Source organism: Centruroides sculpturatus, unplaced genomic scaffold, assembly GCF_000671375.1.
Source record: "Centruroides sculpturatus isolate CEXI.00-Female unplaced genomic scaffold, Cexi_2.0 scaffold214, whole genome shotgun sequence".
NCBI lineage: Eukaryota > Metazoa > Arthropoda > Arachnida > Scorpiones > Buthidae > Centruroides > Centruroides sculpturatus.
In genome coordinates, this window is record NW_019384569.1 from 9,724 (window position 1) to 36,812 (window position 27,089).

General features: G+C 28.1%; 1 protein-coding gene across 1 annotated transcript; it reads left to right on the top strand.

The window, feature by feature from the left end:
• The first annotated feature begins 2,996 nt into the window (after positions 1-2,996).
• On the top strand, positions 2,997-7,211 carry LOC111624114. Its single transcript, XM_023366896.1, has 6 exons — positions 2,997-3,074; positions 3,264-3,336; positions 3,847-4,064; positions 4,254-4,326; positions 5,745-5,815; positions 6,400-7,211. The coding sequence occupies exons 1-6, from the start codon at positions 2,997-2,999 to the stop codon at positions 6,484-6,486; spliced, it is 600 nt and encodes a 199-aa protein (XP_023222664.1). The 3' UTR covers positions 6,487-7,211.
• Positions 7,212-27,089: the final 19,878 nt, after the last annotated feature.

Consider the following 27,089-nt stretch of genomic DNA (forward strand, 5'->3'; position numbering starts at 1 on the left):
GTTGTTCAGCTGTTGAGTCTATCAGGAAACCACGTGGTAGAAATGAAACTAAATAATTTTCAATACGTGAACATCTATTTGATTGGACGTTTTTGTCAAAATATTCGCCTTCTTGAGCTCTTTTCTATACGCCATTTATATTTCAAGAACGATTCAGAAGATGAATCATTAAAGATAAGTGACGAAAGTTGGATGTTAACCATAAACTTTTCTGCAAGATGAGCCGCAAGTTCTGCAGATAGCGATAGATAGGACAGGAAGGTTTACACATTTGGCAAAGATCGATTTTTTTCTAATTAGTTCGTCAAATTTGTTTATTTTAATTAATTTTGGATCTCACAATTCTGTTTGCTCTCTTTGGATATTAACAACTGCTATTTAAATTTTTGAAATTTTGCAGTGAAATATGCTCATTACGGGATTTTTGTTGTCAAATTTTATGGTTAAAGGTTTTCATGGGTGTCGAGTTTAAATATTTGGTCCGTTTATCGCGAAATTTGTTCGGTAGGCAGATTATTTTGCAGATTTTGATATTCGGCTGTAAATGGTACAGTTTCTTAGAGGTAACATTAGAAAAAATATGATATTTTAAAAATTTAAGATATCGTATTTTTCAATTGGTTCAAACTTTACCAATAAAATTGTGTCATTTCTTACCATCCGAGTATCGCGATAAACTTAACAATGCTAGGCAAAATAACCAAATTTTTATATGATTTTCTTTTTAATATTCGTTATATTATGGTATTTAATTTCGTAACTACAAAGGCTATATCACGTAAGGGTTTATCACACTGTAACCAATCTAACACATTTTAAAAAGTCTTTATTCCTGTACAGTACACATTTTAAAGAATTTTAAAAATATGTTAGATTGGGAACTTGGTGTGAACCCTTACGTAAGATAATCTTTCTAAATATAAATCAAATACCATAACATAATATAATAGAAAGGTTATAAGGATAAAATAATCTAATAATCTTAATCTTTGCTGTTGTTATTTTTTAGCTCGAGTAACGCCGGACTCATCTGTTAGTATTAATTAAATAAAATTAATTATTTAAAAATTAATTAACTTACAATTTCTTTTTAAAAATCCTTTCGAATGATCTCGAAACTAAATTCGCATTTCGGATTTTAATGTCTGTTAATTTAACGGAAGGTTACTCTCATTTACAGTTTATCAGCTAAGATTTTAGTTGCATAACTTTTATCATTTAAGAAACTTAATAATGGGAGAATGTTTGTATAAATAATATTTTTTACTATACATTACACAGGATTATTTTATTCACCTCTTATCACTGTAATAGAATTATTAATTAGACATGCGGCGCAGGCTAAGCAAGCCCAGGGAATTCGCCCTTGTTATAGTAACATGATAACATCTGACCCTTTTGTNTTTACATCCATTAACGTAATATGTCAGTGGAACAAATGGAGTGAGCTTTGAGCGTTCCACGATTTTTGGAGACTGTCTATACGCGGGCTTCCTAAACAAGCCTATATGTATGCTTGTCCAAGAAATTTTTGGATGAAATACAAACCGCACAACTTCAAAATCGCATAAAAATAATCCGCATAAAAAGAGACCTTACAGAAGTTAATTATTTTGTTAAATTTTTATCAGTAAATGGCGCTACGAGTAATCCAGAAAATAGAATGTAAACAAAAATCAATTGATTTATAGAAATCCAATCGATATTTTGGGGTGAAATGTACGACATGATGTACGTTAGAAGAATTTGAAAGTATGTACCGAGTTCCGTAGCAATTGGTCGAAGGACCGAGAAGGGAAAAACTTACATCCTCATTTATAATCGCACGCGTATTACTTTGTAGTTACCCACAAAAAAAAAACCCAAAATTGAATTGATTGACATGAGTAATTCTTAGCACGCGCTGCGATTATCATTCCGTGTTGCTTAAACAATAAATATAAAGAATAGTTTTTCGGCGATTGTCGAAGAGAATTAATTGTTCGAGGAAAAATTGTCGAATACGAAAGTTTGCGTTACAAAATGAGTTCTTTAAGTAAGTTAAATTCTTTTTATCGTATAATTATATTAACTCTTTTATAACGTGTTCGCAATGAATATAAAGACATTCAATTAACAGTAATATTCTACGGGATGTTTAAAAATCCCAACAAAAATCATGTTATGGGGTGAAACGATATTTAACTTTGCATTCATTTTCTGCTGGAGACAATTAGAGCATTAAACGTATTTTCTGCAAATGAATAACAACTAATTATTTTATTTCCTCATCATTTCTAGTATTTAAATATTCGGTTCCATTAAGACGAATAAAAAGTAGCAAACAGAAATTACAAGAACATATTTACAATAAGATAAGATATTGAAAAATAAGATTAAAATCTCTTGTTAATTTAAAATAATCTGATAAAAAGTCGTCGCAACTGTAATATAAACAAACGTTTTATTAATTACATTTTTTAATTTAATCTACAAACTGAAAATTTAAAACACATTTTACTCAGACTTTTTATTAAATTCCATTAATTAAAATAAAGTAAGCTTTTGAGTATATTTTAATAAATATCAGTTCATTTACTTCGACTGAGAATAACTCTTCAGTAATATTACATTTTCAGTTGACTTTATGATTGAAACAATTTACACTTTTTACACAATTAATAATAATGCAATATTTATGCTGATATATCACGTTTAAATTTAAAAATTTTTAAATAGAAATCAATTGATTTTTTAAAATTTTTATTTTATGTTTCTATGGCTTTGCTTTAGAATAAACTTCCAAAATATTTTTCTAGAATAACAATTTCATCTGTTTATTTGGTGTAAACTGTTTGTCATTTCCTTTGTTTTTGACAGATGATGTAAGTGACGGTAATAGAATCCCTGATCCGGAAGAAAAAACCGTAGAAGATTCTATCAGAAATATAGTGCGTGCTATGATAGAACTGAGAGCTCTAGTGGGTCGGGATTCTGTTAGAGACATAGTGTATGCTATGGAAATGAGAGCTTCAGCGGAACGAGACCGCAAAAAACTTGCTGAAGACGAGAGAAAAGCAGAATCGTCTTCTTCCGTGAGTTACAATTTAATTGAAACTAATTTAATAATTCTTATCATTTAAAAATTTAAAACTGAAAAACCCATTTCTACAATCTACAATCTTATGTATTATTAAATAAATATTTTCTGAGTTAATAAAAAAAAACACTACGAATACTGTAAGATTATCCTATCAGGAATCAGAATTGTTTACTTTTTACAGGCTGCCGATGAAAAACTGGAAACGAATCAAGAACCATCGTCATCAAATGAGAAAGTAAAAGGACTAGATAAAGGTGAGGTTACAAAGAGATTATAAAAAATTTTCCGATTCATAAAATAATTTGTTTAAAAATTATTAAGGAATGATTTAATGTTAAACTCATCTTGTTAAAATCTCTTTAAATTTAGTAACTTAATATTAATTATCCATCTGCAGTCTTTTAAGTGTATTGCATGTCGTAGTTTATTATATTGAAAACAACTAAAAATAGTAAAAATTAATTTCAAACTGTTTATTTCTAGAAAGATTCTATTTATTTCATCAAAAACACTTTTGATAATGATTTTTGTTACTGCTTAAATAACAACTTTGACGTACATTAAATAAAAATTCAAACGGAAACATTATTCAGATGGAGTGAAATGATCGCAAAAGACACAATGTTGTTAATTTTCACATAATTTATTGTTTTGCCGTGTACTCATTTCNGCTTTAGAATAAACTTCCAAAATATTTTTCTAGAATAACAATTTCATCTGTTTATTTGGTGTAAACTGTTTGTCATTTCCTTTGTTTTTGACAGATGATGTAAGTGACGGTAATAGAATCCCTGATCCGGAAGAAAAAACCGTAGAAGATTCTATCAGAAATATAGTGCGTGCTATGATAGAACTGAGAGCTCTAGTGGGTTGGGATTCTGCTAAAGAGATAGCGTATGCTGCCATGGAAGCGAGAGCTCTAGCGGAACGGGAGCGCAAAAAACTTGCTGAAGACGAGAGAAAAGCAGAATCGTCTTCTTCCGTGAGTTACAATTTAATTGAAACTAATTTAATAATTCTTATCATTTAAAAATTTAAAACTGAAAAACCCATTTCTACAATCTACAATCTTATGTATTATTAAATAAATATTTTCTGAGTTAATAAAAAAAAACACTACGAATACTGTAAGATTATCCTATCAGGAATCAGAATTGTTTACTTTTTACAGGCTGCCGATGAAAAACTGGAAACGAATCAAGAACCATCGTCATCAAATGAGAAAGTAAAAGGACTAGATAAAGGTGAGGTTACAAAGAGATTATAAAAAATTTTCCGATTCATAAAATAATTTGTTTAAAAATTATTAAGGAATGATTTAATGTTAAACTCATCTTGTTAAAATCTCTTTAAATTTAGTAACTTAATATTAATTATCCATCTGCAGTCTTTTAAGTGTATTGCATGTCGTAGTTTATTATATTGAAAACAACTAAAAATAGTAAAAATTAATTTCAAACTGTTTATTTCTAGAAAGATTCTATTTATTTCATCAAAAACACTTTTGATAATGATTTTTGTTACTGCTTAAATAACAACTTTGACGTACATTAAATAAAAATTCAAACGGAAACATTATTCAGATGGAGTGAAATGATCGCAAAAGACACAATGTTGTTAATTTTCACATAATTTATTGTTTTGCCGTGTACTCATTTCTGATATCAAATTTAATTGACAATTAATTTATCATTCGTCAAAGTATAAATCAAGAAATTTCTAATAATGTTTAAATTTTTTGCAATTTTAACACATAAGCAATATAATTAAATTAATTTTATTTTTCCGCTGCTATAAGAATTTAATCGCGAAACATTTGACCTTTAGTGTTTTTGGAATCGTCGTATTTTGACACCTACGCACACAAAATAGTGAAAAAAATAATTTCCGAAATATGTGTGTGACCACGTTTATTTCGTTTAATATCTCGGGAAAGTAAACATTATAAACCGAAATCTGCACGGTAACTTGAATATAAGAAGCATCAAGGCTATTCAATTTTGATGGTTAAAGGTGGAAGGGATGAAAAATGGAAGTGGCTCACCCATCACATCTGGGGGAGTATCGGTCTTTATGAAAATTTTACACGTTACTAGCACTTACAATATTGTATACAACTCATTCGTAATTTTAAAGTTAAACTTTCTCTTGATTCTTTGAGTGTGTCATGTAGACAGATAATGTATAAATGTACAATAAACGCTTGTAGAACTGAGACATGAAGAACTAAATTCGAATTCTTCTGATATGTAATTTCTTGTATATAAAGTCGGTGTAATTATTATTATCGAAACCCGTTTATTTAATAGAAGTCGAAGTCGTAATCTTCATCCGTACTCAATTCCAATTAAAACACAGACAATTCGTAGAACGTACGCAGATTTCTGTATTAATATTTAGTGTATCATATTTTTAATGCTTTAATTCATTCACAATGAAAGAGATTTGAGTTCAAATTTATTTTCATAGTAATTATATTATATTACCTCACTGTTTACACAATGGTATTACTTTCTGACTTCCTCTAGAGGTTATGCCTTATACATATATATTTCTATATAAACTTATTAGCCGGGTGAAATTTCTTATAATGAATTCGTTTGAATATGATAATTATGATAAAAATTACGAAAAGATAAATTGTTAAATGATTATTTTGCAGAAGCTAATATGAACAAAAAAGCGATAGAAGAGAATAAAGAGATGTCAGCAATTGCAGATGATGATGATGAAGTAAGAAAATATTTTTTAATATTTTTTACTTTATAAATTTATTATCATTCTTTGTTAAACTCTCACTTTCAATAGTGTTTTGGTATATTTAAAATGTTTTTTTTTCTCCTCTGTCTACAATGATTTTATACATTTTAAATGACAGTAGGAAAACATTTTGTATATAAATTATATATTCAAAATTAAAAGAATAATAAATGTAATCAAACTGTAAATATTCAAATATTACTTTATGAATGGGCAAAGTTATGAATAGACGAATTAAGATATTTAATTATTGAAGGACTTTGAAAAAATCCATTGAATTTGATTAATGTACACTTGTAAATGTTCAGAATTTGAAATCATTTCTCATATTTAACCATTTTTGACAAAATTTACAGAAGACCACTCGTGTCTTCCTAATAGGAAATTTTTAACTTTTTCAAAAGATTTAAATATATCATTTTTTATTATTTCCGATTATTTATTGTAATTAGGCTTGCATTACTTTCGTAGTATTAATTTTAAACCAATATTTTAACATAAACTATGGATAATATAATCTTCATATTTTATTGACGAAATATTTATATTATTATCAGAAAACACCGAAATGTATGGACGTATTTGTGAAATTTTTGCGAAGACTTCCGTTTACCATCCGTTCTTGTTTCGGAAGACGAAAGTAAAATCGGCGATAGCTAAAAAGTAATGTAGAATATTGCATAAATTTTAATTATTACATTTCGTTGAGTTCAAACAATTTAATCGGTGTACTATTTTCATGATATTTTTCTTAATCGTATAAAAATGAACGTTACATTCCAGATTACGCTTTTAATATTAATTAAAATTAAAAAAACTAATAAATTAATCAATAAAAATCGTTTATATAATTATAAGAGAAGGGCACATTTTAAAATTTATGTAATAAAAATTTTTGCTGTGGATTTTTGCTGGGCGGCACGTGAAATCGAATCATTCGCTCTGTACTTTCATATGCATTTATGTCCATATTTTATACAGTTTCTTATATAATTATCTACTAGGACAGCGCTTATTAATAGGACTTTACTAGTGTTCGGTTTCTGCAATTAAAAAAATTGATCCAGAGAAAACAAACAATCTTTATTGTTCACCACGTATTTCGCTTGTACACACTTTCTTTGTGTTTCGGACTTTCAGGTCTCTCTTCAGCAGGTTTACAAAAACATAATGCTAAAAAAACAAAAATTTATAAAATTTTACAATACTATAATACAAAGATTACCCGACAATAATATATTGGTGTTAGCATGACTTACAATTTTACCTTCGTTAATTACTTCGGTATGTAAATAAATACACAGAAGAATTCCCATCATTATATCACAATACCTGTATAAAGTTAAAACACATTTATAAATATATAATGTTTTGAAACGTTTGAAAGAAACTCACATACCTGTGTCTGCAACAGCAAACGATGAATAATATTTTTACTTAGCGTACTCCTTTTATAAAGTTTCCATTCTATTGCTTCTGTTATCGATAATACTGTTCGATGACTGCTGGATAAATATGTTCGTATAACTGTCTTTTAAAATTGTTTCATGTTTTTTTTTTATTTTAATCGTATCTAAAACAAATCCACGTCCTTCTTTATTACAATGCTCTGCTACTGCCGAATTTTCATTATTTTTTTTTATGGCTCTGATATGTTCCTTTATACTTCTTTTGAATTTTCTCCTTGTCACACCTAGGAAACTGTTAAAAATACGTTAGGCATGTATCTTTAATTTATATGTATATATAAATGAATATGTTTATTCGCTATGCACGCATAGGCCGTTCGACAAATTACTATGAAACTCGACAGTTCCGTCAACATACTTCTAACTTAGATAATGTCATACATACTACCCCGAAATATTGATTGAATTTCTATATATCAATTGATTTGTGTATACATTCGATTCGGATCCACGACCAACTGCTAGTGTTCGGTGGTTTTATTTAGATGTAGATAGTATAAGTCTAAACCCACTTAAGGTACACAATTTTAGTGAGTTAGTTGGTTAACTGAACTAAATTATGTATGTGTTTCGTGTTCTTCTCTAATACAAAATCTTGTAAAATTGTAGTCTTGCGACACTGCAAAAGCAACAGCACAAATGGATGTATAGAAAGATTATTTAGTAACTTTATGTAATATTAACAGTAATATAATTGGATACATTAAAATCACATGTAGTATTGCTTAATTTCTCAAAGTCAATGGCTCCCTGCATTTTTGGTATCCTGAAGCTTGAACTGTTATGGGGCCTTTGTGAAACCAGCAACGAAAGATAACAGTTCAAGTTGCGGAATACCGAAAATGTAGTCGCTTTGCGGCCATCGGAAATTAGAAAACTTAAAGCATAAGCTCACTTAGTTTCATAATAGATATGTCACTGCTCTACAATGAGTGATATGATAACGTTTCAATCGTAGACATTTATATTTTAAAATAATATAAAGATAATGATTTTAAAAATTTTGGAAATATATGAATNTTGAAATTTTTATTTTATATTTTTGTGGATTTGCTATAGAATAAAGTTCCAAAATATTTTTATAGAATAACAATTCCATCTGTTTATTTGGTGTAAACTGTTTGTCATTTGCTTTGTTTCTCTTCCTCAAATTCGTATATAATTTTTGAATTCTGGCGAAGAAAGTTTTACGAATTTCTGTTTATTGAGTTTAATTTTATTGTCTAGGTGATAATATTGAAATAAAAGTTCATAATACTGATGAACAATTAACACCTAATCGGAAAACCATAGAAGATTCCGTTAGAGAGATAGTACATGCTATCATGGAACTAAGAGCTCTCGCGGAACGAGAACGCAAGAAAATTGCTGAAGAGAAGAGAAAAAGAGAATCGTCTTCTGCCGTAAGTTACAATTTAATTGAAACTAATTTAATAATTCTTATCATTTAAAAATTTAAAACTGAAAAACCCATTTCAACAATGCACAAACTTATAAAATGCGTTATTTAAAATGGCTGCAAATTGTTTATTTATTGTTAAATAAATATTTTCTGAGTTAATAAAAAAACACTACGAATACTGTAGGATTATCCTATCAGGAATCTGAATTTTTCACTTTTTACAGGCTGCCGATGAAAAACTGGGAACGAACGAAGAACCATCGGAATCAAATGAAAAAGTGTTAAATGAAGGTAAGGTCACAAAGAGATTATAAAAATTTTTCCGATTCATAAAATAATTTGTTTAAAAATTATTAAGGGATGATTTAATATTAAACTCATTGTATTAAAATCTCTTTAGATTTAGTAACTTAGAATTAATTATCCATACGCAGTCTTTCACGTGTGTTGAATGTTGTAGTTTATTATATTCGAAACAATTCAAAAATAGAAAAAATTAATTTCAAAATGTTTATTTATAGAAAGTTTCCATTTATTTTATCAAAAACACTTTTGATAATGATTTTTGTTAGAGGAGAAGGTGGTATTATGGAACCCCAATTACATTTTAGTGAATTGTAAACAAGGTATCATAACTACACCCACATTTATGGAATTATGGTATTTATGGTATTATGGAACCCCAATTACATTTTAGTGAATTGTAAACAAGGTATCATAACTACACCCACAGTTTTTGTGCGAAAAGTACCGGTAACTAGTAAACTAAATGTTCCTAATTGGATTTTTCGCTAGTGTAATTATAAGTATGGTTTTTGAAGGCTTTTGTACAAAAAGTCCGAAAGTAGCTTAGAGAAAATCGGGTGGTAATATGGAACCTTACTGTATATTTTCAAAAAAAATGCTTTAATGTAGCCAAAAACAAATAGGAAAGGACAAAAAATGTTAAATAATTACCAAATTATTTACTCCAATGTATTTTATCGCAAAAATGCTTTTATAATAGAAAAATATGACCTTCGTCAACAATATATATTCCAGCAGCTCTTTTTCGATATTCTCGGGAAGAATTGGCTTTCTACCTAGTGTCTTTTTCACAAATTGCTCTGGAGGAATGTCTGCTTGCAAATAGAAAGTTCGGAGGAGTTGAGTTCCATATTACTGTAAAAGCACCAATGGGGTCCGTATTTCACGCATCGCCATCTTGAATTAACTTATGTCTGTCAAGACCAAAATTTAAAAAACGTGAACATCACACAGATTAATATGTACCCCTAAGTCTCTGGAACGGAATACATGCACCAGTGAACCTACAACTACACGATTTATATTTTAAAAATAATTAAATTCACTTAGCATTCAAAACTTGCGAATTTTGAAAAAAACAAATTTGCTGATTAAATACGGACAACCGTTTAACTGAAGTAAAACGGGTTTTCCCCTTGCTATGGATGTCTGCCTAGTTCAGTTCAGCCACATTCCGCTACAGTTTGCCTTTATTATCAGTTCGAAATGAGGTGGTTCCATAATACCCGCAGTGTTCCATAATACCACCTTCTCCTGTACTGTTTAAATAACAATTTTAACGTACATTAAATAAAAATTCACCGAAAACATTATTCAGGTGGAGTGAACAAACGAATGAAATGATGGTAAAAGACACAATGGTGTTATTTTTGACATAATTCATTATTTTGCTGTGTACTCATTTCTGATATCAAATTTAATTGACAATTAATTTATCGTCCGTCAAAATATATGTCAAGAAATTTCTAATAATCTTTAAATTTTCTGCAATTTTAACACATAAGCAATATAATTGGATTAATTTTATTTTTCGGCTGCTATAATAATTTAATTGTGAGGCATTTGACCTTTAGTGTTTTTGGAATCGTCGTTTTGACACCTACGCACACAAAATAATGAAAAAAGTAATTCCCGAAATACGTGTGTGACCAGGTCTATTTCGTTTAATATCTCGAAATAGGTAAGCATTACAAACCGAAATTTGCACGGTAACTTTAATATAAGGGACAGCGAGGCTATTCAATTTTGATGGTTTACGTAAAGGTCGAAGGGGTGAAAAATAGAAGTCGGTCACCCATCACGTCTGGTGGAGAATCGGTCTTTATGAAGATTTTACACGTTATTAGCACTTACAATATTGTATACAACTCATCCGTATTTTTAAAATTAAGCTTTTCTCTTGATTCTTTGCGTGTGTGACGTAGACAGATAATGTATAAATGTAAAATCAACGCTTGTAGAACTGAGATATCGAGAACTAAATTCGCATTCTTGTGATATGTAACACGAAACTTAAATGTAATTTCTTGTATATAAAGTCTGTGTGATTATCATTGTCGAAACCCGTTTATTTAATAGAAGTAGAACTCGTAATCTGCACCCGTATTCAAGTCCAATTAAAACACAGACAATTCGTGGAACGTACGCAGATTTTTGTATTAATATTTAGTGTATCATATTTTTAATGCTTTAATTCTTTAACAATGAGAGAGATCTGAGTTGAAATTTATTTTCATAGTAATTATATTATATTACGTCACTGTTTACACAATGATACTACAGTACTTTCTGATTCGCTCTACAGGTCATGCCTTATACATATATATTTTTATACAAACTTATTAGCCGATTTCTTATAATGAATTTGTTTGAATATGATAATTATGATAAAAATTACGAAAACATAAATTGTTAAATGATTATTTTGTAGAAGCTAATGAGAACAAAGAGGCGTCAGCAATTGAAAATGAATCTTCAAACAAAGGAGAATCCATCGATGAAGACGATGATGAAGTAAGAAAATATTTTAAAATATTTTTTACTTTATAAATTTATTGTCATTCTTTGCTAAACTTTCACTTTCAATAATAGTTAATAATATTCAGTAATATTTCAATATAAGTTCAATAATATTTAACCATTTTTGATAAAATTTACAGAAGACCACTCGTGTCTTTCTTATAGGAGATTTTTAACTCTTTCAAAAAATTTAAATATATCATTATTTATTATTTCCGATTATTTATTGTAATTATGCTTGCATTATTTTCGGTGTATTATTTTTAAACCAACATTTTTACATAAACTATGGATAATTTAATCTTCATATTTCATTGAAGAAATATTTATATTATTTGCAGGAAACCACCACATGTATGGACGGTTTTGTGAAATTTTTGCGAAGAATTCCGTTTGTCATCCGTTCTTGTTTCGGAAGACGAAAGTAAAATCGGAGATAGTTAAAAAGTAATGTAGAATATTGCGTGAATTTTAATTATTACATTTCGTTGAGTTCAAACAATTTAATCGGTGTACGATTTTCATCATATTTTTCTTAATCGTATAAAAATGAACGTTACATTTCAGATTACTCTTTTAATATTAATCGAAATTAAAGAATTAATAAATTAATCAATAATAATCGTTCGTATAATTATAAGACAAAAGCACATTTCAAAATTTACATAATGAAAATTTCTGGTGTGGAATATGGGCGTCACGTGAAATCGAATCATTTGCTCCGTACTTTCATATGCCATATTTATAAGAAACTGTATAAAATATGTCCATATTTTATACAGTAAGCACTGTCCTAGTAGACAATTATACTACAGTAAGCACTGTCCTAGTAGACAATTATAATTGTCTACTAGGACAGTGCTTACTAATAGGACTTTATTGGTGTTCGGTTTCTGCAATTAAAAAAATTTATCCAGAGAAAACAAACAATCTTTATTGTTCACCACGTATTTCGTCTGTACACACTTTTTTGTGTTTCGGACCTTCAGGTCCCTCTTCAGCAGGTTTACAAAAACATAATGCTAAACACAAAAATTTATAAAAATTTACAATACGATATAACAAAGATTACCCGACAACGATATATTGGTGTTAGCGTGACTTAGAATTTTACCTTTGTTAATTACTTCGATATGTAAATAAATACACGAAAGAATTCCCATCATAATATCACAATACATGTATAAAGTTAAAACACATTTATAAAAATATAATGTTTTAAAACGTTTAAAAGAATTTGTTTTTACTCGCATGCAACAGCAAACGATGAATAACATTTTTACTTAGTGTACTCCTTTTATAAACTTTCCATTTCATTGCTCCTGTTTTCGACAATACTGTTCCATGATTGGTGGATAAATATGTTTGTATAACTGTCTTTTAAAATTGTTTCTTTCTTTTTTCTATATTTTAATCGTATCTAAAACGATTTTACGTCCTTCTTTATTACAATGTTCTGCTATTGCCGAATTTTCATAATTTCCTTTTATGGCTCTGATATGTTCCTTTACACTTAATTTGAATTTTCTCCTTGTTTCTCCTTGGAAAAAGTTAAAAATACGTTAGGCATGTATCTTTAATTTATACGTATATATACAGTAGAGCGTCGTTTATCCGAATCAATTGGGTACTGGGGTTGTTCGGATAACTTATTTTTCGGATAAACGACACTCTACTGTAATTTAATATGTTTATTCGCTATGCACGCATAGGCCATACGACAAATTGCTATGAAACTCGACAGTTACGTTAACATACTTCTTAGATAATGTCGTGCATGCCACCCCAAAATATTGATTGAATTTCTATATATCAATTGATTTGTGTATACATTCGATTCGAATCCACGACCAACTGCTATTGTTCGGTGGTTTTATCCAGATGTAGCTAATATAAGTCTAAACCAGTATTTAAGGAATACAATTTTAGTGAATTAGTTGGATAACTGATCTAAATTATGTATGTGTTTCGTGTTTTTCTCTAATACGAAATCCTGTAGAGTTGTAGCCTTCGAACACTGCAAAAGCAACAGCATAAATGGATGTATAGAAAGATTATTTAGTAACTTTATTGATATTAATAATAATATAATTGGATACATTATAAATCACACGTCGCAGTATTGCTTGATTTCTGAGAGTCAATGGCGCCCTACATTTTTGGTATCCTGCAGCTTGAACTGTTATGGGGCCATTCTAAAACCAGCAACGAAGGATAACAGTTCAAGCTGCAGAATTCCGAAAATGTAGTTGCTTCGTGACCATCCGAGATTAGAAAACTTTAAAGTATACGCTTAGTTAGTTTCATAGTACATAGGCCACTGCTCTACAGTGAGTACTGTAATATGATTACGTTTCAATCGTACACATTTGTATTTTAAAAGAATATAAAGACGTTGATTTTAAAAATTATGGAAATATTTGAATATTTTAGATGAAAATGTTAATTATTTTTATTTTATTTTTACAGAATACAGAATTTCAGAAATGTTCGCCTCTTGTACATAGTAATTTTGTTGTGAATTAGCAAGTATTTATTTATTTGGTTATTTGATTGACACCTGCAAGCAAAAGCAATCGAGATGGTGGCGAAAATGGTTGAAAAGAAATTTAAAATGTGAAACTTAAGAAAAAAGTTTATAATTTGAAACTTAAGAAAAAAGTTTAAAATATGAAAATTGGAAAAAAAAAGTTTAAAATATGAAACTTTAAAAAAAATTTAAAATATGAATTTTAAAANTTAGTTCCCCAAATAATAGCTAGATGAAAGCGCGTTAACCACGAATAAATAGACGTCCCCGTCTTACCCCATGGCCCCATCTTGTACCACCTTCCCCTATTTCTTATAAAACTAAACTTGCTTACATTTTGTCAGTACAGTTTATACAATATGTAATAAATATTTTCAGGTACTCCGTACTTAAACAATTATATTTTGTTTTATTATTATACAGTCGACCCCCCCTATAACTCGGGTTCCTATAGTTCGGATTCCTATACCACGGCGAAAAAATTGCGACAGTATTCGTACAAACATGCTAAAAAAACTCCCATAATTCGGTAAAACGTCATCGCCAACTCGTGTCGCGACAGGATTACACAAACCGTTGAGTTTAAACGAGCAGTGGACCTACTAAAAACCATTTATTATTTAACGTCCATAAAAATTATATTTATATTAATGATGTCTCCAAAGTTCAGCGAATTTTTCGCAAAAGAATAATTTATTAGGAAGCACGCGAGCCCCATTCGATGACAAGCTCCACGAGGAAAACAAGCTTAAGCAATGGCGTCGTCGAATGGTGCACACTCGGTAAGTAATCCTACAATTTTTTGTTTATAGCATAGTTTATATGGATTATTTCCAAAAAATTAGTCTATACGTATTTTGAAAATGTTGAGTCGAATTAGTCTAGAATCAATTAATTTTATGGAAGAAAACTTTTCAAACAGCCGTAGTCCGTAAACTGCACACGTGATGGGCTGTGATTGACTCATGTGTTTAAGGACTCGTAGAAAATGGATTCATAAAAACCGGAACGTATCTACAGTGTTATAGGGAGGTCGACTGTATATAATTTAATATCATTAATTTTTACGGTTCCATCTACCAGCACGTTTGTTGAGCGCAGTTTTTCAAGCATTATTGATGCTTGAAAAACTGCATAAAGCATATTGATTCATTGGCAAAGAACACTCACTTGTCAGTTGGAGGAAAGATTGTCGTCACTAGCGTTAAAAAAGAGCTTTTAAATACAACGACCAACGATTTTTATGATAAAGTAATTAACGACTTGGCGGAAAAAATTGCCGAATAGAGTTAATTTATAAAAAATAATAAAAAGAAGTTTTTATGTGTCAATTAGCTATTTTAGAATTAAAATAAATAAACTAATATTATTGTTAATTGTCTACTTGGACATTATTTATTATTAGGACTTAATACTGGTGTTAAAAGATTGACACAGCAATGAGAGTTAGTTCAGGAAAGAGCAAAATTTCTTTATTATATCACCTGCAGTAATAGTTTCTGTACACATATTACACGTGTTTCGGGCTAGCAGGCCCAGTAGCACCACTAATAAGACCAAACATAGCCCGAAACACATGTAATATGTGTACAGAAACTATTACTGCAGGTGATATAATAAAGAAATTTTGCTCTTTCCTGAACTAACTCTCATTGCTGTGTCAATCTTTTAACACCAGTATTAAGTCCTAATAATAAATAATGTCCAAGTAGACAATTAACAATAATATTAGAATTTAAAAGGACAGTAAGGCTTTTACAACAAAATAAATAAGCTGTTTATTTTTGTCATTTCCAGTACTTGTTTAAAATTTTTATGAAAACTCATCTTCCTTATAATCAAATGTCACGGCACGCTAGTGTCTTATATCAGGAGTTACGGTAGTGACTCCCGGACAAGTAAAAAAGTCATTGACTGACTACTTATACAGGAATCAGAGTTGCCGATTTTCAGAGATCGAGTTTTTCGACTCCTAAATACCTATAGTAATTTCTAATACTTCGTTTGGTTCGAAGGAAAATTTTTTTCTTAGGTAGTTGTACAAAACGGTTGACGAAATATAAGGAATTGAAAAGTGCAAAAATTATGAAAAAAACTGTATTTTCTTCTCATTTTCTTCATACAGCACAACAATTTATATTCATTCATGTATTTTCATATATAAATATCCTTATTGAGAATGAAAGTGTGAGATCTTCTGCGAGTTTTACGCAGATGTGGGGAAAAAAAATCTGTAAACAACTCCGATGAAAAAAACCACTCTTGGTGAGAATTATATCGGAGGTCACCGATTGTTTTCAAAATTAAGTGAGAAAGTTGACACTTAGCTGATCGGAATGCACCTTTAGTGTCAACAGAAGTCGATCACGTGACTCCTTTCCCACGAAGAACGTATAAAAGCTCGAGCCCCCGGAAGCTCCGGGCGACCAAAGGAAGTTATACTTATTAATGTGTGCATCTTGTCTCCATACACCGGACAGTGCGACCGAAAGGACATCGCCATACGATAGACAGCAACTTTGAACTTCCATCGCCATTCTATAGTTCCTACGCCTACTACGATTCATACGGCCCATTCAACGAAGGCATATTAGTCATATCCTCATAGAGGTATTTGTATTTTAGAGCTTTGTGAACTCTCTCTCTCTCAGAATAGCCGATAGAGCTGTTAAGAGTGGCCCTTCGTATAGTTACCTTATATTTACACGCATTGAACCTTAATATTGTTATCGCCTTATGTATCCCATCTTAGCTATTCAATAAATGTTTTGTTATTTTGTTTAACCTGTTGTCTATCGTTGTACCTGCCAAATTTCCTACGCTATCCCCACTCAATTTGCCCTCCTAGCCGTCCGACAATCAGAGATCTGGTTTTATCAACCTGTTTCAGCGTAAGTGGTCATTAGGGATCATCCCAGTGGCCCTCTGCATATCTCACAAAAGTGTCCGAATATGTCACTTCTACGTAGGCATATAAATTTTATGAATAGTTTAATACAGTATCAATATTGACATAACATGTTTGCTCTATTTTTGTCATAATAATTTTTGTTTATTATATAAACTTTCGTATGCATAAGAGGACACTTTGGTTAAGAGGAAAATGCGGTTTAATTTTCTGAAGTTTTACACAAATAAAATCATAAGTATCAATTTATTTGTCATCAATAATAATTTTTTAGTCTTTTTGCTTTTTCTGTCGGATTTCCTTTTGTTCTTGATTCACTCGAATTTTCCCCACGAGAGATCAGTTTAAGAAAACAAGGGAGCGAAGTGAAACAGATTGAAAACTTCCTCCTGATGAGAGGGCAGTTGCTTCTCTCTTTCCCCAAATACCGTACACCCAAATAAACATCACAATTTCATTTATTATGATTAATTAATGTGAAAGTTATATTTTTAATAAAATTTCATAACAGCAGGGATAGATATGCACCTCGTTTTTGGATTTTTTTAAACACAGTGCTATTTATCTAAACTTTTAATGAAATCCAAAACATTGTAGAGTGTATGTTATATAATACACCTGATCAATTATTTGAAATTATCAGAAAATGCTATTGAAATTTGTGTAAATTTTATGTCTTTATTCGCACAGGTTCACTATAACTTTCAAAATCTAGTGAAACTTCTATTGGACTTATTTTCAAGTATAAATGTAAAATCACTCAAAGAAAAAGATTATTAAAAATTATTTTATATATCTGTAAGCAAAACAATAGAAAGAAGTCCAGCCTATCTGGCCTGGTCTGACCAGACTACTTTTAGCTGCCAAGGTTACGAATATAATTGTAATTTCGAATCGCCCGTTAAAGCACTGTCAGACAAAACCAGTAGAATTTTTTATAAAAAAAAGTTATTAATAAGATATTGTTATTTTCCTCAGCTGACAACACATAGGCCTACATCTCTAGAAGGAAGATTTAGAAATTAGAAAAGTTGTAATGAAAGTAAAATGTTTATGACAAAATAAGAGAACCATAATAGCAATCATGAAAAACACTTATTTGGCCAGATACTTTCATCTTCTACGTCCCTAAATGAATAGAAATTGTATTATATGTGTAATACGAGTATACTGTAAATATATTTAACATTATACTTGAATTAGTCGTGTAAAGTTTCACTTAAATATGCATTGATTGTGAATAAGAATTTAGCGCCTTGTAGTAAAAAAAAAAAGCAAGAAAAACAAATTCGAAAAAATTACAATCGTTACGAACAACTTTACTTTTTTTTATTTAAAGACAGATTTCAAGAAAGATATTTCCAATAATTGTTTAGTTTAATTATCTTTTTAAATTGTAAATTGTATGAAATTAATTATCTTCATCTATTGCATAGATTTGGAAAATAATATACGACTAAGCGATGTTTTTTACAGAAAATCTGTTATTTAACTTACATTCGTCATTTTGTTTCTTTGTTTCTGTTGATTTTTTTCTTGTTTTATTCTTTGGTTTGTCTTTAGACACACGATAAAGGCCCAATGACCACAGTGTCTTTTCTTTATAAATAATTTAAATTAAATTAAATAAGAATGGAAATAAAACAAAATTAAATTGGTGTTTACTCGAAACGTTAATCATAAAAAATAAGATAAAAAGAAGAAGTGAACAAACTAATAGCCCAGATGCAAACCACAGNAACTAAGAGCTCTGGCGGAACGAGAACGCAAGAAAATTGCTGAAGAGAAGAGAAACCAATGACCACAGTGTCTTTTCTTTATAAATAATTTAAATTAAATTAAATAAGAATGGAAATAAAACAAAATTAAATTGGTGTTTACTCGAAACGTTAATCATAAAAAATAAGATAAAAAGAAGAAGTGAACAAACTAATAGCCCAGATGCAAACCACAGTCCGTTTTATATGAAACGATCTGTATCATTAGTTTTTTTTATTTGGATCCTGTCGCCGAAAAACACATTTCACGAATGAAACAAATGCATCCGAGGTACATTTAATGATAGGTATGGATTTCGTTGGTAAATAGCAAGAATTTTCTAAACTCTTTGCAAACTCTAATTATCCAACCCTAACACTTACATAAAATGTAACATTAAGTACTGTAGTGTCTTTAGTTAATAATGAATGCATTTACATTAGAAATGTCACTCAGCTTCCAAATAAACAATAAAATGATTTCAAGTACAAAAGTCAATCGTTTTCGAAACTTGATAGAGTCGAGATCATAATATTATTAAAATTTAAAATATTTACTTAGTTATAATTAGTTCATCGAATCGTATAAATTATTCGCCAATATGGAATTTCTCAAATCTTGTTCCCGAAATTAAAAGAGGATAGAAATAAATATTCACAATAAGCAACATTTATGTATTTAAATTCAGTCTCGAAAAAACAAATAGGCGAATTAAAGCTAATGATCTTTTGTGTGCTTGTCTTTTAGTAACTTTATTATCAATTTTTAATTCCCCGAGGTGCAAGTATTTATTTTATTCATTTATTTCTTTTGGGTAGCGCAACGCAATGCTATGCGTTAACTCGCTCTGTCGAACAGCGTCAAATTGCGATTGACATATTGCTTTTATCGCGAAATTTACAGTAAAACAAATCGCAGTGATAAATATGAACTGCAGATAAATCTTGGATATACACTATTTATAATAATTTTCGATGGAAACGAGCTACTAACTTATGAGCGCGAAAGCTGACACGTCATTTGCTTGATTTTCTATTGTTACGTTAATAAAATTTGCTAATAATATAATTTCGAGAATTGTTATATCGCGAGCTATTTGTTAAATTCGATTATTATCGGATGTGATTTTTCGAAAGACTATTTTTTGCGACAAAATGAGTGCATTAAGTAAGTTTAAATTATTTGATTATGTGCTTTATTATATCAATTAGCTTACAGCGTGTCTATAATGTAAATATAAACAATGTTTTTATATTTTACAAAACATGAAAAAAGTTTAATATAATAAATTACAAACAGTATTGCTGCTGCATTGTCTTTTTCAAGATAATGTTTAAAATAAGGGAGTGCTGTTAATAACAGTTAAATTCTTTTTATAGGATAATTATATTAACTCTTCAATAATGTGTTCGCAATGAATATAAAGACATGCAATTAATAGTAATTTTCTACGGGATGTTTATAAATCCCAATAAAAATGTTATACGGTGTAACGATATTTATCTTTGCGTTCATTTTCTGCTGGAGATAATTAGTGCATTAAACGTATTTTCTGCAAATGAATAACAATTAATTATTTTATTTCTGCATCATTTCTAATATTTAAATATTCGATTTTGTTAAGATTAATAAAGAGCTGCAAACAGAAGTTACAGCAACATTTTTACAATAAAATAAAATATTCAAAAATAAGATTATTTTAAATTAACAAGAGATTTCAATCTTAAAAAAAGTTGTCACAACTGTAATATAAACGAACGTTTAATTATTTACATTTTTAAAGTTAATCTACAAACTGAATATTTAAAGCATATTTTACTAAGACTTTTTATTAAATTCTATCAATGAAGATAAAGTAAGCTTCTGAGTATATGTTAATAAATATCCGTTCATTTACTTGGACTGAGAATAACTCTTCAGTAATATTACATTTTCAATTGTCTTTATGATCGAAACAATTTACACTTTCCAAACAATTAATTAACAATATCAAATCACAATGCAATATTTATGCTGATATATCACGTTTAAATTAAAAAATTTCTAAATAGAAATCAATCCATTTTTTTGAAATTTTTATTTTATATTTTTGTGGATTTGCTATAGAATAAAGTTCCAAAATATTTTTATAGAATAACAATTCCATCTGTTTATTTGGTGTAAACTGTTTGTCATTTGCTTTGTTTCTCTTCCTCAAATTCGTATATAATTTTTGAATTCTGGCGAAGAAAGTTTTACGAATTTCTGTTTATTGAGTTTAATTTTATTGTCTAGGTGATAATATTGAAATAAAAGTTCATAATACTGATGAACAATTAACACCTAATCGGAAAACCATAGAAGATTCCGTTAGAGAGATAGTACATGCTATCATGGAACTAAGAGCTCTCGCGGAACGAGAACGCAAGAAAATTGCTGAAGAGAAGAGAAAAAGAGAATCGTCTTCTGCCGTAAGTTACAATTTAATTGAAACTAATTTAATAATTCTTATCATTTAAAAATTTAAAACTGAAAAACCCATTTCAACAATGCACAAACTTATAAAATGCGTTATTTAAAATGGCTGCAAATTGTTTATTTATTGTTAAATAAATATTTTCTGAGTTAATAAAAAAACACTACGAATACTGTAGGATTATCCTATCAGGAATCTGAATTTTTCACTTTTTACAGGCTGCCGATGAAAAACTGGGAACGAACGAAGAACCATCGGAATCAAATGAAAAAGTGTTAAATGAAGGTAAGGTCACAAAGAGATTATAAAAATTTTTCCGATTCATAAAATAATTTGTTTAAAAATTATTAAGGGATGATTTAATATTAAACTCATTGTATTAAAATCTCTTTAGATTTAGTAACTTAGAATTAATTATCCATACGCAGTCTTTCACGTGTGTTGAATGTTGTAGTTTATTATATTCGAAACAATTCAAAAATAGAAAAAATTAATTTCAAAATGTTTATTTATAGAAAGTTTCCATTTATTTTATCAAAAACACTTTTGATAATGATTTTTGTTAGAGGAGAAGGTGGTATTATGGAACCCCAATTACATTTTAGTGAATTGTAAACAAGGTATCATAACTACACCCACAGTTTTTGTGCGAAAAGTACCGGTAACTAGTAAACTAAATGTTCCTAATTGGATTTTTCGCTAGTGTAATTATAAGTATGGTTTTTGAAGGCTTTTGTACAAAAAGTCCGAAAGTAGGCTTAGAGAAAATCNTGACGGGATCGCTCCACATCCGCTATTGAGATAAAGATATACATCTCGGCACTCTATGATGATATACATCTCATTCATCACATGGTGGAATGTGATACAAACATAGTTATATACGAATTCATCTCTCGATAATTATCGTCTTGTTATTGAGAAATGGCATTGTCAATATAGTAATAATAATTATAAAAACACGGAAGATTTTGTAAATAGATCGATTATATCATACCAATGCACAATAGAAAATTCAGGGTAAGTATACAATTTTTATTGAATATATAACATTGTACTATTAATAAATTTTAAGTTGTTAATCAGCTGTATAGGAAAAAGTTATAATGTAAAGTGTCTATCAAAATAGTGTATAAACGTATTTAAACAACTTTTATTTACTAATGGATTTTTAGTTTGATATAATTCGAGGAACGAAGCGTTTTCTTAAATGCGTAATGTTAGAATTGGTATTACCGAGAATATTTTGTAATGCTATTACCTTTCTTCAAAAGAACTCTTTATTATGCAAATTCCTGGTTTGACTCTGCCTCAAGCTTTACTGAAAGGTACAATTCTATTTTGAAGACATCACTTGCCGTAATCCAATTCATTTCTATGCAGAAATGTTATCGCGTTAGTGAAATTTCGTAAAGAGGTGACAAAAATTTGATAATTTTAAAACACAAATAACAAGTGTTAGTTTTAGTTTTAAAATTTTCTAATTAATATGATTATTTCTTAACTTTTTAGTCTTAAAATACCTACTGTATTTTATAAGTAGGCTTTAAGATATCAAATTAATAAGAGGCTGAGAAAGTAATTGAATTTGGGAATACACAATATAACTTTCTATATAAAAAACTCTTCATGCATTGAACGTTATGCTTAACTAATTATGCATAAAGTGATCCATTTCATAAAAAATACAGGAAATATTTCATCATCGAATTGCACTATGAAAACAAATTTTAAAAATATAATTAATGTAAATCTTTTAATTTTTTCCTACGATATATTTCACTTCAATAAATCTCTGTCATTAATTTTATTTATTAGGACATTATAGATATAAGTTTATTTTAAACCGTTGTCATTACATAATTTAAATTAAACTGGAATAAAATAATTTATACTTGAAACACGTTATGCTGTACAACTTCATAGAATATAATTTAATAGGGCTTTAAATTTTTATATTTAAATTTAAATATTTATTTCATCCTTGCTAACTTTCTTGTAACTTCATTTTTCATTCATATATTTTAAAATTAACCTACATAGCATTTATATAAAAAGAAGACATGTTTAAAGAATTTTTCGCAGAAGCGATAACTAAAATAGTGTATTAATAGTAAATATATTAACGTTTAGAATTATTAATATAGTAGACGAACTGGTCGCTTTGTATTTTACGTCATTTCCTTGAAGTCCAAACCACTTCACTCAGTCGTTTCCGGAACGTAGGCGAAGGGAGGTTCTGTTGTCATCAGTTCCTGCAGCTTAAGCGGTATAAACCCACTATAACGATACTGCCTGAAGGTAATCAGTTGTTACAAATGATAAAGATAGCTAAAATAATCTTTAAACAACTTCATTTATCGAAACTTATTTAACTATAATAACACCGCAAGCGGCATTCAACCTCCATAGTTTCACATTACAACATTGTTTTTAAGCTTTCGTAAACGTATTATTAAGTTTTAAATTATCAAGGCGAGTAAAGATAAAGGTTACAGTTTTAAATATTAAAATAATTAAATGTTATATTACTTATATAATTTTTTTCTTCTTCTTGAGATTATCCTCTACGTGATGAAAATCATTATCAGATGATGAAACCCGGAGTGAAGAACGATACTCTTGACCTCATTCCTTTATTTATTATTGACCTAGCTATGAATATTTCCAGGAAATGCACAGTATTTGGGCAAAGAATGCACAGTATTTGTCTATTATATAGTTTATGAAATCAAACTATTCATAATTTTTAGATATAGTTTATATATCTTTGACTCATTATTTTTTTTTACTCTATCAGTCATTAGCTTGCTATATGCATATTTTGTTTCATCGTATATACTTTCTATTTTGATATAGTTTTTAATGATACTTCTTTTTATATATTAACAAAGTGGTGTCCTTGTATTTATGTGATAGGGTATCTAACTAAAGTAATGCACAGCTACTATTGATATAATTATTTACACATTGACTAAGATTTTTAGATTATTTATTGAATTTTGGTAGACAGATGATATCCGATTATGATCATCGTTAAACAAGCGTTTAAATTATTTATCATGCTTAAAAATTTTAATATCTGCTTCTTTGTTACAAGTACACACTTTTTTCATTACTGTATATAAATATATTGAAAGAAAGTGTGAACTTATTTATTATCGTAATAAAGTATATTATATGCGACATGAAGACTTATAAAGTTTAATAATTGCGAAATTTTTTACGATTGTTCTTGAAAGAGGTTGAATAAAAAATTATTCTTTTATTTTACTTAAGTGATGCTATTATTTACGGCTTTAAATATTTATATAAAACTTATTATTCTATTCACTGATCTTTAATGTAGGTCATTATCGGTAATTATTGAACCATATTATTTGCAAAGACATTATTATTTTAAATTAAACATTAAATTAGTTGAGATTTAAAAATAAATTTATTATTATATTGGTCATTTATTCAGCCTACGAGCCAGATCTTGTCCGATTTTATCAGTGTTACTAGGTTTTCAGTACGTTAAAATGTATGACGAACATCTGTACAGTCATTCTTTTCCGTTTTGATCTCGATATCTTCAAAAAAGAAAAGAAAAGTGCTTCAAATGATCGCTTCAGATTTTATATAACGAAAATATTCTCGCTTCATTTCTTACAATAAAATCGAATTTCTAACTCTAGAAATAATTCTTATTATTAATAAAAATAATAATTTTTTTTTATTTACGAGATTATAAGTTTGAATTAAGTCCTTAAGTTTTTTACTTGCGTTTATTTCTTATACATCCTTTATTACATCCTTTATGAATCATCCGTGAAAGAAATAATAGAAATTTATGCATGCTCATTCATTAATGAATATAATAAAATGCATGTATATATTTTTTCGAAAATACTGATATCTTTCACAATATCAGGAAATACAGTTTCTTTCATAATAATGTATATATATTGTACAGTACATGTAACAATAGTAATTCAATATTAACATTTATAAACACTATGCTATAAGGTAAGTTATAAATTCAAATACGTTATACGCTATTTAATATTAAGAAAGATAAATAATAATATTTAACTTCTAAAACTAAATGTAGTCTTTATAACTAATTAATCAATTTATGTAATCAACACCCAGTAAATAAAATTATATGTTAATTAATGTTGCATTTTACTTCATTTATTGCATAAAATATTTTATCCGTATTTTAAAATTTCATAATAATTAATTTAGTATATCTACATAAATAGTTAATGTAGTAAATAAATAGTAAATGAACAATAATAAAACAATATATAAAAGAACTTGAAGGGTTATTAAAACATAATAAAATTAGTTATATCTCAGGGCAAATTTAACTTTAGTAAATAAGATTATAAAAAGGAGATGTTAAAAAATTCAAGAATTTACATTTAATGAAATTAGTGAAGTGTTATAATTTCGTTAAACAAAGTCAATTTACTTAAAAGAACTTTATCAAAAAATTATTTATTTTAACTCAAATAGGTTAAATTTCTTTAAAACTAAAAATTTGATTATTCGGAAGCCATTTCTCAAAACAAATATATGTAGACATGCTATCTATTCTCTTTATTAAAATGCTTTATTTTGAAAATTTGTATTATAATTAGATTAAAAATATCCGTTAGAAAGGAATTGCTATATAAGTTCATTTTATAAATTAGCAAAATATTAATTATCTTTAAAAATATTTTAAGACCAATAAATATAAATAACTGAGTTAATGGAGCCTCTTCTGTAATTGATCTTGATTACTTTAAAATCTTAAATTTCTTGTATACTGTTGATTATAGAGAATATATTTTATATTCGATTTGATTTTAATATAATTAATAAATGTAACATTATATATATAGATTTATATTATAAATAAACAATAAAAAAATAAAATTCATTTTTAAAATTTATTAATTGCGACAAATACATAATAAATATAGTTTATAAGAAAATATATCGGGTAACAATGTGATTAATATTAAATCTATAAGGTTTTTAATTAATGCATATTAATTCTACTTTGAAAAATATAAAAAATTCATCTTTTATATCACATTAATTTGCGATGAAATCAAGATATATATTTAAATTACATTTAGAAAAATATTTTCATTTATATGCATTATATAACTCTTTGATATTAAATTTTTTTATTGTAGGAAAAGTTAATTTCATTATTTTAAAAAAATATTAGATTAATCATGAATTAAAATACGTGTAATTAAATGGATTGATTATTTCATTTGTAAGATTTCTTTAGATGTTTTTCAGATTTCCAAAAAAAAAAACAAAAAACAAAAAGAAAAGAAAAATTAGAATAATAATTTTGAAATATGTAATTCAACCAGTAGATCGCGATTCCCAAAAAAGCAAATCAAATTTCTAGGCAATAACACGTTCCTCACGACATAAAAAAGGGATAACTACAAGTAAAAAATAACTGAAAAACGTTCATTTCTAAAATTATAATATATAAAAGATAAAATTTTAATTTTAATACTTCACTTTTACAGTATTTATAAAAATGCTTATAAGCAATAAATTACAATCTTTTTCTTCAATTACATTAATAAATTAAAAAAATTGTATAATATAAAAAATAAGTCCTATTAAAGTATAAAATATAGGTGTTTTTTTCTAGAATTAATAAAATATATAATTTTAAAATTCGAAAATAACAAGAAATTAGAATTTTTTCAAAATAAGATTTAGAAGGAAAAAGAAACAAAAAAAAAAAAACAAAGAACTAGCATGCCATTCTGTTAAGACCGCTTCCTCTTTACTAATGGAGATAATTACGACATCCTTCTCTTTCGATATCCTCATTAAAATTAGATGTTTGAAAAGTTATTTTTTATTTTCTGAAAATTACTGAGCATGT

Excerpts from the sequence above, each read along its gene's own strand:
- LOC111624114 (XM_023366896.1), top strand. The coding sequence starts at position 2,997 with ATGGAAATGAGAGCTTCAGCGGAACGAGACCGCAAAAAACTTGCTGAA. Across the intron at positions 3,337-3,846 it reads AGTAAAAGGACTAGATAAAG|ATGATGTAAGTGACGGTAAT; the intron begins GTGAGGTTACAA and ends TGTTTTTGACAG. Across the intron at positions 4,065-4,253 it reads AAGCAGAATCGTCTTCTTCC|GCTGCCGATGAAAAACTGGA; the intron begins GTGAGTTACAAT and ends TACTTTTTACAG.